The sequence below is a fragment of the Amphiura filiformis genome, chromosome 11, assembly GCF_039555335.1.
Source record: "Amphiura filiformis chromosome 11, Afil_fr2py, whole genome shotgun sequence".
Lineage (NCBI taxonomy): Eukaryota > Metazoa > Echinodermata > Ophiuroidea > Amphilepidida > Amphiuridae > Amphiura > Amphiura filiformis.
In genome coordinates, this window is record NC_092638.1 from 30,028,108 (window position 1) to 30,045,962 (window position 17,855).

General features: G+C 37.2%; 1 protein-coding gene across 1 annotated transcript in view; it reads right to left on the minus strand.

The window, feature by feature from the left end:
* Nucleotides 1–1,721: 1,721 nt before the first annotated feature.
* The window catches only part of LOC140164707 (uncharacterized), a 29,531-nt gene continuing 13,397 nt past the window's right edge, over nucleotides 1,722–17,855 (minus strand). Inside the window, exon 4 of the mRNA XM_072188063.1 lies at nucleotides 1,722–6,550. Coding sequence (XP_072044164.1) covers nucleotides 6,172–6,550 — 379 coding nt within the window. The 3' untranslated portion in view covers nucleotides 1,722–6,171. The remainder of the gene's footprint in view (nucleotides 6,551–17,855) is intronic.

Here is a 17,855-nt window from a genome sequence, read left to right on the forward strand (position 1 = left end):
TAGACACGATTCCCTAGAATGTGCAATAAATTAGCATTAAAAATTTAATGCAGTGCCAAAGCACCCTTAATCATACCGCCCAGGCCTATATCATACCGCCAAACAAACAAGGACTTTGCTAGAGGGCGCAACATGATTCAACAACGACAGATTCGGAAAAAAGAACCTTTTTTATAATTCGGAATAGAGATCACGGTGACTCATTTCGGAATGAAGAACCTGTTTTAGATTTCGGAATGGAGAACCCTTAATTCATATTCGGAAAAGAGAACCTCTTTTCATATTCGGAGTAGAGAACACGGTGACTTATTTCGGAATAAAGAACCTTCTTTCGTTTTCGGAATAGAGAACCCATTTTTGCATATTCGGAATAGAGAACCTTTTTTCATATTCGGAATGGAGAACCTTTTCTGTTTTCGGAATAGAGAACCTTCGTAATAGAGAACCTTTTTAATTTTCGGAATAGTGAACCTTCGAAATAGCGAACCTTCGGAATACCGAACCTTCGGAGTAGCGAAGTTCGCCCGATTACATGGCCTAGCGTAAGCGCGACTGCTATTTTAGATTAAAAATAGGATATATTGACAATATTAAACTTTACTTTAAAACAGTTGAAGTGAAGATGAATTTCCTATAGATCAACAGATTCAGATCGTATGGTTCTTTGCTGAGACAAAGTCGGACAAACTCACTCAAGCAAAGTTTAAGGAACATTTTAATGTAAATTATGCACCCAGCCGAAATACAATCCAGCAAGTAGTGCAGAAATTCCTATTAACTGGATCTGTTCATGATCTATCTCGGGCAGGACGTGGAAGAACAGGAAGATCGGCTACAATCATCGATGTTATACGAAGAGCGGTGGCGAAAAGCCCAAGACGATCAGTACGTCGACTTTCAATGGAGAACAACGTACAACTGTTCACCGAATCCTCAGAAAAGATCTTAAGCAGTTTCCATATAAAATCCAGATAAAACACAAAATGAAGATTACGCATTGAAAACAAACAAAAAACAAACAGACAATTAAACAAACATAGCAAAATTAAACAAAACAGATTTTAAAACGATAACACGTTATATCGTGTTATCACGTCTCAAATGACGAGACTTACTTTACGTTTATAAAAGTGGGTTTAACGGTACGGTAGATATCCGTTAATTTCATGCCAAAGAGTCATGACCACATAGGCATGTTTGGTATCACAACATTTCTTAAAGAATTATCTACAAACTGTGCAATTTTTGTAACAACACTATTAACCCAAAGCAAGTTTACAATGTTACTTACATAATAAATCGTAGAATAGTAAAATGGATGTGAGTCAAGTTAACTGAGGTACATTTTCAACCCAGCTAGTTCTTCAAAGGCCTATTCAGTGAATCCCTTAAATATTTTGCCGGGGTGGTCCATACAATCATCCCCCAATGTTGACGCCTGTATGTAGGTTGCATATTTGCATGGCCGGATTTACCATTGGGCCAGATGGGCCCGGGCCCAGGCCCCCCAAATTTCCCTGTGCATCTTCCATTTTAGCCAAAAACACCATGTTTTGGGCAAAAATAGGGGACAAAATTGCAAATATTTGCACGCTTCCTGGCCTTTATAGCAAAATTCAGCTTCAATTTCGGCTAAAAAAGTTTAGTATTGAACTTTTTTCGCGCGCTTTGCGCGGAAATGTCCTAGTATAATGCTCCCGCCGACACCGTCGACCTTTGTACCAGTCGTCAAAAGGTGCTGGATTCACTATACTTCAAGAAATTTTCAACCCCATCCCCCAATGTCAAACAGAAATCTACACCACTGGTTGGGTAATCCAGGTTCTCTAATCGGGGGGGGGGGGCACAAACTTACTTGCAATGACTAGGATTTCACCCCTTGGAACGACCAAGCTGATATGTGCAGGACTGAATTCCGAAGGGTGTTTGCTTTGAAGGGGTTTGGTTAGACTCCTCCGTAGTCCGTTTGCCCATTGTGCATACTCGGGCTATTGCATTTAAGCTTATTAAAACTCTGATTTAATTAATTTGTGCACAATTGATAGATTTTCAAATCTGATCTTTTTAGTCACCATACTCCCTCTGTTTGTTAGCTTCCTAAGATTTTTTTAACTCGGGCTTTCGCGATTAATAAACTGTTTAGTTTTGAAGTGCCATTATAATTATGCCATTATGATATGTTGCATTCAATAATATAAGCCGCCCTACGTATACTTTACTTTTACTGTCACTAATATAAAAAAAATGTCACTAATATAATTTCGAGTTCAACTGAATGCGTTCATCATGATCAAAAATCGACTATGGCATAGTCAAGGGTTTGGTCCGAAGGGCCGTTTAACTGCGTCATTCTCCGACGAGTTTTTACTCCAAAATAAATATACAAATAAAATGAAATATAAAATATAATAATATTATTCGAAAAATGTTTGTTCTGCAAACATGCCGTATTGGAATAAAAACTTTTAGAATAACAAACCTTCCATGAATATTATGTTAGAATAATGACCTTTTGGAGTAAGGGTTGAAATATTCGTTCAAATGACTCTTCGGAATTAAAAAAAAAACACGTTTTGGTCAAATGATTCTTTGCTTTCGGGCTTATAAACTTCCATAGAAAAGTGTGTTCGGAAAAACATAGAAAATAGCGTGTTCGATTAAGAACCGTTCGGAAAACTGAATATCGTCCTGATCTCCAGCCTGGTTACTTTTTGACTTATTGTCAGTTCTTACTGATATTTACGCACCAAAGGTGGGACATTAATTCGATCTTGGTCAATCATGGTTGCGTGGTTAAAATTCGAATGGGTTACGCCTGGAAATAGATGAGGCTTTCATGTATTTTGTTAAATTAAGATACAAGATACAGGATAATTTAATTTCCATAATTCACACAAATCACACAAATCACGCAAATATAAATTTTAAAAAAAAAAGCAAGAAAAAAAAAGCAATATCAACAAAGTAAGTATCAGTAAGGCCAGAGGAAGTCACGCCCTTAAGGGTACACGATGTATTGTTGGTCGAAGCAGCCAAAAAAAAAAATCGATTGTCATTATCTTAATCAATATATTATTGAAAAATAACAGTTTGATGTTTTGCAATAGTTCATTCTACAAAAAGTGTTGTTTGAATCACAAGACCTACAAAAGTATATCTGTGATATTTGAATTCGTCTACACACTCGCTATGAAATGATCAATGAAATTTTTGCCAAAGCTCATTACCATTCGCAAGATGCTGTGCACTACCAAATCGCAACAGTTTCAAATAGTTGCTAACCTTAACAAGAATAAATTGTTACCACCAACAGAAACAAAAGCAAGACAAACAAACGAGAAACACAATGCTCAACATGCTCAAGTTTATATATTTCGCGGAAATGTTTCACTGAATTGGCAGGGTTTTTTTAATTGAATTTGGCAATGAATTCCAAAATAGTGGACCAGCAGTACGAATGGCATGGTCAGTAAATGGTTTATTGTTCTTTATCAAGTTGAATTTACTAGCGCTTCTCGTTTGGTACTTATGAATATTGAAACGATGACTTCTATAATGACTATTTGCTACTATCCTCATAGCCCATTCTGTAATTTCATAATTTTATCTTAGTACATTTTACATATATCCCCCAAATCAGAATTCCATAATTTAAATAAGGTAAAACAAGAGTACAATAAAGAAAATACAGAATACGATCATAAATTAATAAAAACATAAACGTCTCCTCGATGTGCGAGTTAATCATCCGACATAAGAATCATGCACATTGTGATTTACTGTCGCCACAACTACGTGCATTATAAAACACAATAATACCTTATTACCTTTCAAACAAATCAATATATATCAGTGCAAATAATGTAGGCCTATATTTTGTAATACATTACAACATATTTTGCAAAGGCAATATTACACACCATGATTGTACACTACTCGTACTACAGTGGGAATTCCAATTGAATGAACGCAGCTTTCAACAGCTGTATTCGACCCAGCCGCGATCATATTTTGCGTAATTCAAACTACAACGCGAACGCACGACCTTGTATACGGTACTAACCAATTACGATTGAGTTGGCATGGTTGGATTCACTTCCGCGTTACCCACTCACAGTCGCACACGCTGGAGTACATCACGCAGTGTACGCAGAAAATCATCACGGTATGTCAGACTGTGTTCATTCAATTTCCAATGTAGCTATATTTTCAAAAATGAAATATTGACATAGGGCGACTCCACACGAGAGCGAGATCCGCACCAATATGCCGCATCATTAAAGGTCCGTAACCCGATCGACAGCATCATCCCCCCGATTTTTCTCATTGTTGATGAGTTTTTGGTATCATTTAATAGATTATATTTTTCTCATTACCATCCTGAAATTTGACGATCCAATTTGATGTATTTTCGGAGAAATCAAGAAACAAACAGGCTATACTGGTAGCCACCTTCGACATTCTGGGTAGGAAAAAATGAATCGGTGAATAAGAGCCGTTTTACTCCCGTACCAATTCGCACGAACGGAAATAGGTCCGGAATGATGAGGGCGCTATAATGATAAACGTTTAAAACAAAAATGAAGAAATACATAAGGGATGAAATAAATACAAAACAAGGCCTTATCTTGTTAAATATGATACGAGGAATATGAAAAAAATATGAGAAAAAATGCCCCCTCTATAAAATTAATTAATTAATTAATTAGAAATAAAATTTAAAAAATCATTTTTTTATTAAAACAAATCCTACAATAAAAGAAAAGTGTAAAATGTACATGATGATAATATACAAAATTAAAAGGAAATGTATAAGGGTCAAATTAAAATAAAAAGAATGAGATATTTTGTCACAAGAATGATGGGCGTAGTGGTATGGCGAAGCACTCGACGGGAGTGTTGTTTCTGGATGCCGGACCACAATGCAATTCATGCTTACCAACGTATTGGCTTGCTAATTGTGCTAATTATTCACTTTTACGCTGAAAATGTTCTCGTTTTCTCACATAGATGCATAAAGGGGACAATATTTGAAATTGTATGTAAGTTTGAAGACAATCCATATCCTAAACTGATAGGGTTACCACCTTTAATAGCAGCTAGCTATCTACACAGCCCCTACACAGCACCCGAAACCGCATTTGGAAAATGATCGTATATTGAGTTAGAGAATAAACGATAGGAATTTTTATTTTGCCTATCCTCTACCGTGTGATAGACTACAGGCAGGTCCAATATTTTGAGTAGTGGATGCCGGCGCCACTACGATAAAAATATTGGACCTGCCTGTCGTCTATCATAGGTAGAGGATAGGCAAAATAAAAATTCCTATGTTTATTCTCATTCTTAGTCAGCTAAATATTATTTTAATAACTGTAAAATATTTTTTAAAGGAAAAATTAAGTTACCGTCATAAAAACTCCCCCTTTTCTAAAATGAACGAAACTTGTTTACAACTTCACATCTTTTGTTGCGCGTACTGCTAGCGCGTGCGAGTATTCCAACCTGCGTCTACGCATACAACGCGATACATACGCGCACCTCTATGAGCGTGTTACGCGTTATCAACACTCATGATGACGTGGGGTCGTCTACCGCCTGATAGACGACACCCAAAATCATGCGATTGTCCAATCAGATTATGTGTCTACTAATAGACCACTCCCACTGACTAAGAATGTTTTGTGTAAGAGCGTTACAGCGTATGCCGCTCATGTTGCGTGTGTGTAGGGTGCTCATGACGCGATGTCGTCTGCGCGCACAATGAGTTCACATTGAAATGCCATCCGAGGAGTGTGCATTGATGCGGATCTCGCGAGTCATCCATTGTGGGGTTACGTCTTCCCTAAGCATTGTGGGAAATGTGGTGACTTCCGGTTGTCAGAAGTTCAATAGTTCGTTCCCATAGGTGTTTTGTGTATAATTTTATCAAATCCAATGTTATTTTAATAATGCATAAAGAGAGAACAAAGACGTTTGCATTCAATTCCCGAGGGTTAGGGCCTAGCTTATAATATTTTGCTCATTTTACTAATTATTCGTTCAAAGATATTTGCTTATTAAAAGAGCATAACGCTCTGATGAAGAGTAAAGTCCTACAATATGTTGCTCTAAAGTTGTCGGACTTCAGCTTTTAAAAAAGGGTAACAATAATTGAATAACTGTGTGCCCTCAGTGTCCGTCTTCTTTGCAGAGTATACTGGACAGATTCTTTTCGAGCGATTTGATAAAAGAATCGAGTGTAGTGTTTGTAAGTGCAAAACATGGACATGGGGGAAAGTAGTTAAAGTTATTCATTGAAAGGGATAACTCAATACGCAAATCAGGCGTTTCAACATTAGCAAAGACGAATTGAAAATATCCCAAAATGATACAGGTGATTGTTAACATGAATGCCCAAATGCTTAGAGCTTTGATATAATAATGACACTTTGTACATGTGGCATTTGTATATGCGTGTTTCTCAACATCTCTTTCCAATATCCCTTGCGTTGGCGATGGCTTCTCAGGGTTATTTTCATTCTTGTTCTGAGATTCACCTGGGTCCTTTCTGCGAATGCAAACAAATACAAATAATTATTCTAGCAAAAGAAGAATGCTGTATTGGAATGTCAAAAGCCATGACAATTATTAACATTTTAAATATATGTTTTGGCTCTTTTTTCAAAAAATTAGTAAAATAGTGAACTTTTTCTTTTATCTCCAGTTAGGACTAAATGAATGATTATGATTTAGCTATGTTTAATTTGGCAGAACTTGATAATATTTTTTTTAATCCCAAAAATTAGTGCTGTATTTTTCTGGAATGGGGAGTAGAAAACATCATTCTGCAGGGAGGTACAGAGGGTAAGGCGCAGAAGAAGACCAATGAAGACGTGGATTGATAACATCAAAGACTGGACTGGATTGAACTTTGATCATCTCGTACAGACAGTTGAGGACAGAGAACTTTGGGCATTGGTGTCTCTAAAGCCATATCACTACGTCGCCTCAACATCCTCTTTAATACACTCTTATCGCCGATATTAAGAAAACGCTGTTGAGGAGAAAATTATTTAATATTTTTGCCCTGATCAAGATTTTTTGTTTTAAACAGCGCATATTACTCGTATTTTTAGGGTTAATCAGGTGCCATTAATATTGTTTAAACATTTGCGAAGTAAATACTTTAATCAGCATGTTTGATTAACCCCCTTCGGACACGAAGGAAGATGGCTCGATCAAAAAAATATTTTTTATGCTTATTATAACTATTTTGGATAGTAATTTGTGAAAAACTAAAAAAAAAAAAATTACCTTATCAATTATGCACATTAGGGCATGTGTACAAAAAATACACATTGTGACTAAGTGACGACGTTTACAATGATTTTTGGATACAATTGTACACATTATGACTAACTAATGGCAGTAAAACTTGGTAACATGTGTGAAGCAACAAACTTCAACCCTTTGTTTCTTTTTTCTGTTGTCTTCATACGTCCGTATCTGTAGGCTCTTTTCATTAATTTGGTATAAAATGCTAATAAACGGTTCTTGTCTTTGGAGAGACCGAGAAAGACATCACAAACTTGATTTCTGAGACTAATTTTGTTACTCCACCCTACACGATCCATTTTCGGGCACATCACCGACCAGTTACTTCTAACTACCTCTGTAATAATAGGCCTACAGAGTGGTTTTGCCAAAAAATGTATCCAGAGCAAATTATAAATTGAATGGAAGTATTCACAAAAGAGTTAAAAACTACACTCTTATTTCGCCAATTAAAAAAGTCTTAAACAATCTTAATCAATCTTAAACTCGTGTTAGTCACGTGGTCCTCTCGTCGAAATATTGGTTAAGGGCCCTTAATTTTCTTGTTGTTTAAGGCTCAAATCAATAGTTGGTTAAAACTTTTAACCAATAAATGCATATAGCACTTTAACCAGCTTCAAGTTTAAGTGCTTAACCAACTAGGTTGTTTAAGGTCTTTTAATCAATATTTGCTTAATAACTCTAAACAGATAATGATTTATATGTTCTATTTTATCTAAGGATTGTTTAAGAAATACAACTGCTTAATCAATGGTTGTATTGGATTTAATTATGATTGGGACTTTCTTTCTTTCTTTTTTTAAAAATTTTAATACTGAAACATAATTCATGATAGATTTGAAGTCATCAGATCTTGGTCAACTGTGAGATTCGTTCAAAAATACAATTTCATGCATAAAGTATTTTGGTTTTTTTATCAGTTCAACCCGCTATGTATCCGGGCAATGTATCCGAGTAAAAATTAAAATCTAGTAAGCCTTTTCTCTCGCATGCATTACGATACAATGCTAAAATACAATACATCAACGCTACTAAATTCACACACTCGATACGGTATCCAGCATACCGATACTTCAATGCATCTCGTCTACATTGTAAGCTATTGTGCGTATGCCCAAAACTGAACATCGCGGTACACACATTGGTGATATACATGTACAGTGCACGTAGAACAGTACAGTACAGTATCGCTAGAATGTCAATCCCAATGACGTTGTTAAATCTAGCAAATGAACGCATCAATATCCATCCTTTATGTCTCAACGATGTCTATGCATAACTTATCAAACGAATCTCGAGTTTGGTGCAACCTGATTGACTCAAACCTACTTATTTGAACGAAGTTTCAGGAGACCATAAGCAGCACGACCAGCATTCACTCGTGGCCGCCATTTGCTTTTGTCATTTTAAACAATAATTGGTTAAAATTCCGTGGCGCGAGATGTATCGTTAAACAGGTAAAGTACAATTCCACTAAACATTACACAGTTTAACGCCTTTTAACGCAACAAAAAATAACCACCTTTATACGCTCGAGTTTAACAGTCTTTTAACATACGTTAAACTTTGCAGATTAAGCGCAAAATCACGCCTTTGAACATTAATTGTTTAAAAATCTTAAACTTTTCTTCTTATAGGCCTACTTGGCGACTGTTAACTGCCGGAACAAGAGTGTACTTATAATGATGTACAAAGTATTCTAAATAACTCCTATATATTGATAAGATTAGTCACACTGTGTACATCTGAACACAATATATTTACAAGGTGAGACACACTGTGTACAATTGTACACACCATTTAAAAAAAAAATTCTACACCACATATGTTTGAAGCATTTGAACAAAAATAGTGTTCATGTTTTCTGCAGGTCTTACACTAACCTCCTGACTAGAATTTAGCTTGTCCACAATGATATTTCATATAAAATCAAAAAGGGAAAGTACCTGTCTTCTGGCAACGTGATCTAGTGGGTGATGCCCTCTTAGATTATGAAAAGTGACATTCAGTTAGGCGAGGGAGCTCTGCACGGGAGGATAGCATATGAATACACAATTGTGTACATGGTGTTTGATTGCAGTAATGGGCTTCCCCTGGTATACAGGGAGCAATAGAAATCCATGTTGACAACCAAGGTGGGGGGGGGGGGGCAAAAAAATTCAGGGGCACAGACAAAAAAATTGCAGTTGCATCATACAATACATACCGGTTTTGTCAACCAAGTTGACAGCCTGGGCATTTGGTAGATTTAAAAATACCATCTGGTCTAACCATGACATCACCAGATCCCTGAAAGTAAGGATCTACCAGTCGCTCATCCTCCCCATTGCCACCTATGGGTCAGAATCCTGGGCGTTACGTGAATCCGATCGACACAGACTGGATGTTTTTGAAATGCGATACCTTAGGGCAATGCTTGAGATTCACTACTTGACAAAATCCGCAACAATTCCATCAGACAGAGTCTCAAGATCACTAGCTCCATCAATGATGTTATCTGCCGGAGACGTGTGGAATGGGATGGGCATATCTTCAGGATGCTTCTGCGTCGGCTTCCCTACCAAGCTTACATTAATGACTTCAGCAAGAAAAGACCACCAGGTCGTCCACCAACCAGATGGAAGGACCAAATTCAGAGGAACTTGGGAATGACCCCACATGAAGCAAAGACACAAGCAACAGACAGAACTGAATGGAGGAGGCTTACTCGGCAGAAGGCAAAGGGCCACACCGGCCCGGGCAGTTAAGTCAAGTAAGTCATTATTTCGGCAAGAAAGTTCGCGCAACCCTTATTTTAATCGAAGATTCATCAAAGAATACGATAAAAATGGCGGACGGCATCGACAAGGCATTGTGCGGTGGCTGACAAGCAATGATCATAACCATTTGCCGGAATATCTACTTCAATTTCCATCTACATTATTCAGGTGTGCAGCTGGGAAGCCCAGGATAATACTGAATTACAACATGACCGGCGAATATAGAGAAGTTTTGATTTTTAACAGATCGAACTTGGTATTCGAATCTGTCAGCTCAGTGCCGTGTAAATTGCACGGTACACTGTCGCATTCGATACGCGATCGATGAATGCATGTGTATAGTGTTGTGAATATACTACAAATAGGACTCCAAGAGGGACACCTCTATGCATTGATCCCAGCATAGATACACATGGATATACGGGCGGTATCTGTCTGTTTTTTGTTTGTTTGTTTTGGTCTGATCCTTCCCAAATGAGTGTCTTGCTTTATGTATGGACCTCGTTATGTACATGCCATGCCTGGTGTACATGGGACGGAAGACATGCCGAAGGAGATTAGTCGTTAAAAGTGGATATCCAAGCAAATTTATGATCATTGCCTGCACTCGGAGGTCAACACAATTGGACCTTTTTTAAAAAAATAAAAAAGAAAGAAATGAATACCCAATTTCATGGTCCCAATATAATCCATTAAATAAGTAAACAATAGCTGAATAAAAATTATGCAAACAATAAATGCTTAATCTTTGTGAACAACTAAGTTGTTTAACTCGGGATGATTAATGCCGAATTTCGCTGTTTAATATGTCAAAAGTTACAAATTTAACTAACCATTGATTAGGTTTCTTAAACCGTGAAGAGAGTTACAACTTTTAACCAATAAACGGGTTACCGCGCCATGTAGTGAACCCGTTGCTTACGATTGCATAAAGTTGTTTAATGATTTCGTATGCGGAAAATAAGAGTGTAGCTGTGGGACAATTATAGATGGATTTACAAAGAGTACCATGGGCATTTTGAAACATTTGGTGATAAATTTTGTTACCCAAAAATGTCCACTTTTGATATAAAATTGGGCCGGGAACAGCCTATAGCCTAACAAATTCCAATTTTGTATTTGCGAGTCATTATAATAATCAATGGTAGCTATACTATTATACGCATTGTAGTTACATAAACTTACTACCACGATGTTTACCGCAGTATTTCGGTTTGAAAATTTATTAATATATTTTTAATCCATATAATCCTGATTCAAATGGTCCAACGTGATACAGTATGCAACTGTAATTATTTTAAGACATTCACATTAGCAAATATAAGATTTCTATTCTTTTTCGCTTCTTTTACTCTTCTAAACCCCTAAGAGTGCAAGTAGTATATACATGTAAGACCTAATCTACCAAAAAAACGTTGACAACGTAAAGAAAGCAGCAAGTTTAAAAAGCCCCACCTCGGCTCACTTTTTGAAACTTGGTCCCATTTGTAAAACGTACTGATTTCCTGGAACTGATTTAAACTTTATCATAATATTATCAACTTCAAACATTTCCATATGTGTTATGAGTCTTTAATGTGCCGATGCGATATTAATTTGTAAGATCAGAAAGGTTATAATCTTGCTCTTGCATGGTAAGCCAACATCCTATATATGTTTTGTTTTATAATATTAATTTCATGATTAATGATCGAATTAAATAAATAACAAATAGGCATATAATGCCAGTCATGCTATTATTAAAACGTTGGAAGCGCTGTATTTGATGTTCAAAATGGGACCAAGTTTCAAAAAGTGAGCCGAGGTGGGGCTTTTAAACTTGCTGCTTTCTTTACGTTGTCAACGTTTTTTGGTAGATTTCCTTTCTTTTTATGAATGAAGCCGAGTAGCTCCAAGCTTGAAAAGTCATCCGGTTACGAAGTACTACATAAGACGAATAAAACGAAAAATAGAAGTTTGAATAATATTATCCTTGATTTATGACAATAAAAAATACGAGTATATGTAGCTAAACCTATAAAATGTACGTGGTTCTTTGTAGCCCTGAGGCAATCTAGTTGGATATCCAAATTTCGCCGTTTGTGGTTCTTTGTAGCCCTGCAGGCAATCTAGTTGGATATCTCTATTGAGCGGCGGTTGTTGGCGGTCTTTCGCGGTTTGTGGTATTCCTTTATTCTTCAAGCCCTGTCCTCTATCGGGGCTAATTTATTGTTTAAGCTTGTTGGATATCCATATTTCGCGATGTGTGGTTCTTTGTAGCCCTGCGGGGCAATCTAGTTGGATATCCAAATTTCGCCGTTTGTGGTTCTTTGTAGCCCTGCAGGCAATCTAGTTGGATATATCTGTTGAGCGGCGGTTGTTGGAGGTCTTTCGCGGTTCGTGGTTATAATTTTCCTTATCCTTCATGCTTTGCCCTCTATCGAGGGCTAATTTATAGTTAAAACTTGTTGGACATCCATATTTCGCGGTGTGTGGTTCTTTATAGCCCTGCGGGGCAATCTAGTTGGATATTTCTATTGAGTGGCAGTTGTTGGCGGTTTTTCGCGGTTTGTGGGTTTAATTTGTAGGATATCCATATTTCAAGATTTGTGGTTCATGATTCCTGCGGGGCATTCTAGCTGGATATCCAAATTTCGCGGTTTGTGGTTCTTTGTAGCCCTGCGGGGCAATCTAGTTGGATATCCCTATTGAGCGGCGGTTGTCGGCGGTCTTTTGAGATTTGTGGTTTTAATTTTCCCTTTTTTAAGTTTCGGCCGCCCCTCCTCTACATCCCGAGGATGCTTTTCAATAATTATACGTTGTCAAAAATTACTATTACTTGGTATGATAATTTATCTTACCATTTTGACTTATATTGTTTGTTAAGGTAACTTTCGCGGTTCGTTGTTATAATTTCCCTAATCCTTCAAGCCTTGCCCTCTATCGAGGACTAATTTATAGTTAAAACTTGTTGGACATCCATATTTCGCGGTGTGTGGTTCTTTATAGAACTGCGGGGCAATCTAGTTGGATATCCAAATTTCGCGGTTTGTGGTTCTTTGTAGCCCTGCGGGGCAATCTAGTTGGATATTTCTATTGAGCGGCAGTTGTTGGCGGTTTTTCGCGGTGTGTGGTTTTAATTTGTAGGATATCCATATTTCAAGATTTGTGGTTCCTGAGTCCTGCGGGGCAATCTAGCTGGATATCCATATTTTATTTATTTTATTTATTTTATTTTATTTATTTATTTATTACACTTTATCACTGGCACAGAATTACAAGAAATATATAATATTGCACATAAGTTACATCAAAAATTACAAAAAATTATGAAAGGAACATTTGTTTGAAAAAGTCCAGTGAATGGCTGGAGCGAACAGGTGCCAGGCACCTCTAAGACCGCCCCACCAAAACCAAAAAAGAAGGAAGGGAAAAATAAATTAGAGGGGGAAAATGCAGGTAAGTTACATTTGCCTGCAATTTGGACAATTACAAAAAGAGGTCCAAGTGCAAACAGAAGTTGCATCAAAGGTGCGAGCAAATTTGGACTGGTAAAACTCCAAAACTTGGTGCTTAAATGAAGCAACAGAATTTGTAGATCTGATAATACTAGGGAGCTGGTTCCAAATGGGCACCATACGCTGAAAAAAGCCCATCTTGTGGCACTCAGTTTTAGAAAGCTGATTTACCAGCAACAAAGGATCAGAGGAAAATCTGGTGGTGGGACGGTCTTTGTTAATACCATTAAAAACTACATAATCATCTAGATTGATGTCATATAATCCCAGATTGCACTTGAATATTAAGCGGCGGTTGTCGGCGGTCTTTTGAGATTTGTGGTTTTAATTTTCCCTTTAATTTCGGGCCGCCCCTCCTCTACATCCCGAGGATGCTTTTCAATAATTTAAATTATACGGTGTCAAAAATTACTATTACTTGGTATGATAATTTATCTTACCATGTTGACTTATTGTTTGTTTTTTAAGTCAACTGGACGTGACAAAATATCCTGCTATGTTGACATTAATTTGTTGCTAAATTGACTTGGCATAATAATTTATTTCGCGAAGACGATGTCCATTTTTGGTATGTCGACTATACGAGTATATGTAGCTAAACCTATAAAATGTACGTGGTTCTTTGTAGCCCTGAGGCAATCTAGTTGGATATCCAAATTTCGCCGTTTGTGGTTCTTTGTAGCCCTGCAGGCAATCTAGTTGGATATCTCTATTGAGCGGCGGTTGTTGGCGGTCTTTCGCGGTTTGTGGTATTCCTTTATTCTTCAAGCCCTGTCCTCTATCGGGGCTAATTTATTGTTTAAGCTTGTTGGATATCCATATTTCGCGATGTGTGGTTCTTTGTAGCCCTGCGGGGCAATCTAGTTGGATATCCAAATTTCGCCGTTTGTGGTTCTTTGTAGCCCTGCAGGCAATCTAGTTGGATATATCTGTTGAGCGGCGGTTGTTGGAGGTCTTTCGCGGTTCGTGGTTATAATTTTCCTTATCCTTCATGCTTTGCCCTCTATCGAGGGCTAATTTATAGTTAAAACTTGTTGGACATCCATATTTCGCGGTGTGTGGTTCTTTATAGCCCTGCGGGGCCATCTAGTTGGATATTTCTATTGAGTGGCAGTTGTTGGCGGTTTTTCGCGGTTTGTGGGTTTAATTTGTAGGATATCCATATTTCAAGATTTGTGGTTCATGAGTCCTACGGGGCAATCTAGCTGGATATCCAAATTTCGCGGTTTGTGGTTCTTTGTAGCCCTGCGGGGCAATCTAGTTGGATATCCCTATTGAGCGGCGGTTGTCGGTGGTCTTTTGAGATTTGTGGTTTTAATTTTCCCTCTTTTTAAAGTTTCGGGCCGCCCCTCCTCTACATCCCGAGGATGCTTTTCAATAATTATACGGTGTCAAAAATTACTATTACTTGGTATGATAATTTATCTTACCATTTTGACTTATATTGTTTGTTAAGGTAACTTTCGCGGTTCGTTGTTATAATTTCCCTAATCCTTCAAGCCTTGCCCTCTATCGAGGACTAATTTATAGTTAAAACTTGTTGGACATCCATATTTCGCGGTGTGTGGTTCTTTTAGCATTTGCGGGGCAATCTAGTTGGATATCCAAATTTCGCGGTTTGTGGTTCTTTGTAGCCCTGCGGGGCAATCTAGTTGGATATTTCTATTGAGCGGCAGTTGTTGGCGGTTTTTCGCGGTGTGTGGTTTTAATTTGTAGGATATCCATATTTCAAGATTTGTGGTTCCTGAGTCCTGCGGGGCAATCTAGCTGGATATCCAAATTTCGCAGTTTGTGGTTCTTTGTAGCCCTGCGGGGCAATCTAGTTGGATATCCATATTAAGCGGCGGTTGTCGGCGGTCTTTTGAGATTTGTGGTTTTAATTTTCCCTTTAATTTCGGGCCGCCCCTCCTCTACATCCCGAGGATGCTTTTCAATAATTTAAATTATACGGTGTCAAAAATTACTATTACTTGGTATGATAATTTATCTTACCATGTTGACTTGTTGTTTGTTTTTAAGTTAACTGGACGTGACAAAATATCCTGCTATGTTGACATTAATTTGTTGCTAAATTGACTTGGCATAATAATTTATTTCGCGAAGACGATGTCCATTTTTGGTATGTCGACTTAGCATGATAATATATCTTGCCATGTTGACTTGTTTGTTCAGTTGTCTTGGCGAGATATTTTATATCGTCATGTTGACATAATGCTGATAATAAGTCGACATGGCAAGATAATTATCTTGTCAAGTTGTGTCACATAGACGCTTCCGTACTATATATGCTTGATAAATGTTATTTGGATTTTTTTCCTGCTGGCCTTCCATACTAGCGGAACAATTTTCCACACCTACAGAGTGTTTGTAATCAACCTACCGGGACGGTATGACAATTGTCATGTTCTACGATAGCTGAAGATGACAGAGAGTCAGGTCTCTAAATCGATTCAACAACCATTCATACATATCACAATCATGTTTTATTGTCCTATTATCATGCGAATTTGTCCGTGGTAGGACAAAATATATTATGAGAATAACAATGAGTAACGTCGTATACCCTATAAATACCTGATCTAGTTTCTTGTGTTATTCAGATTTCTTTTGATCCTTGATGGTGTTGTATCACACTATGCTGTGTTTTTAAATTGCTTTAATAAAAAAATAATATCACAATAGCACTGGATGTTTAAAATTATGTTATCCTTGATTAATGACAATAAATTGTTTAATAAAATATTGAAAAAAATATCAGTTGGTCACCGGGTTTCGAACTCGGGATAGCGTATCTGGAGTCAAACGCCCTAACCATTAGGCCACGGGCCTCTGCTGAAAATTTCTGTGTCGAAATACAGCATTTATTATATAAATGGATGCGTCGTCCGATAAGAACAAAAGAATTGTGAAAAATTTGATTTTTTGGCGAATGGGGCTCAGAATTTGTATGTAGGGTATCTCAGAAACTGCTAGGGTATATTTGGAAGTGAATCTGAAAAAGTAGTGTGAAGGTGAGAACCAGGTAGACCTGTAGCAGTGTCCAAAAATTCTGGATCAGTTTGATTTGCAACTAATTTTCGCTATGAAATACCGCGTGAAATGGAAGCAAAAATATTTGTTTATTACGAACAATGATTGACTGTAGGATTGGTGGCCCTTTTGGAATTAATGAGTTGTCAAGATATTACACCTGGGACTGTAAATAACATTTACCATGGTTTTAGATACATTTTGTACCCAGCGAAAAATAACATCGAACAATAGAAGTCAAGTGTTTTAATGTTAGGTGTAAATATAGTCTCGCGGGAGCATATGTTATTAGTCTTCTTTATCAGTCTTTTTTTTTAAAAACTTGCTGGTCACGGCTACCGCGTGACTCTAATTACATAATGACATAACATTATTAGCATTTTGTTTTAAAGTAGTCCTATACATATGTTGTGTTTCACGGCTTAACATTACTTATTTGAACAAGCCCTGGATGGAACAAGTTAATTTTTTTTAAAACAATAAACAACTCGAGAAAGTGGTACCATTATTACAGCCCAAGGGTATGCTTGAGTAACCTCAAATTGGCCACACACAAACCTTATATGTGACCCCTCGGCACAACTGAGCCCGGATGTCGCCAGTGCCACTATTGAGATATGCTCCATCGAACTTAACAATAAACAATAGGAAACAAAGGATTTATTGACTGTTTTATTGATTTTTCACTACTTAAATGTCAAGTACTATAGACATGATATACATCATTTTAAAGCTAATTTCAAGCAGAATATTTTGGTTGAATATCTCAAAAATGATGATTGGCGACTTCAGGGCTCAGTTGTGCCGAGGGGTCACATATGTAATTCCAAGGCGGCGCCCAAAGTAGGTTGTGCGGTTATTTTGAATAAAATAAATGAAAACGCTATAAGTTGTCGATACGGGTCGATACGCCCAATGTATGAATACAAACACCTAGTGTCACCCAATTGTACGACTTCATGAATATTGCATTCAGTACGTTACTGACCAGTTTCTATTGTTATGCATAGTCGCGCTAAAAGGTGGGCGCTTTTTAGGTGGGATGGTTCTAGAGGTGAATTTACACCTGTTTATCCCAGCCTATTCGCTGGTCTTTTAACAGTCATGTTTTTTTTAAATCTTCAATATTTTTATTTTTCAATATTTTGATGCGCAATAATTTTATACGTACCAGTGATGAAGTCTAATAAATGAATAAATAAATAAATAAATAAATAATAAATAAAAGTCGATCGATACATGTTGAAATCAG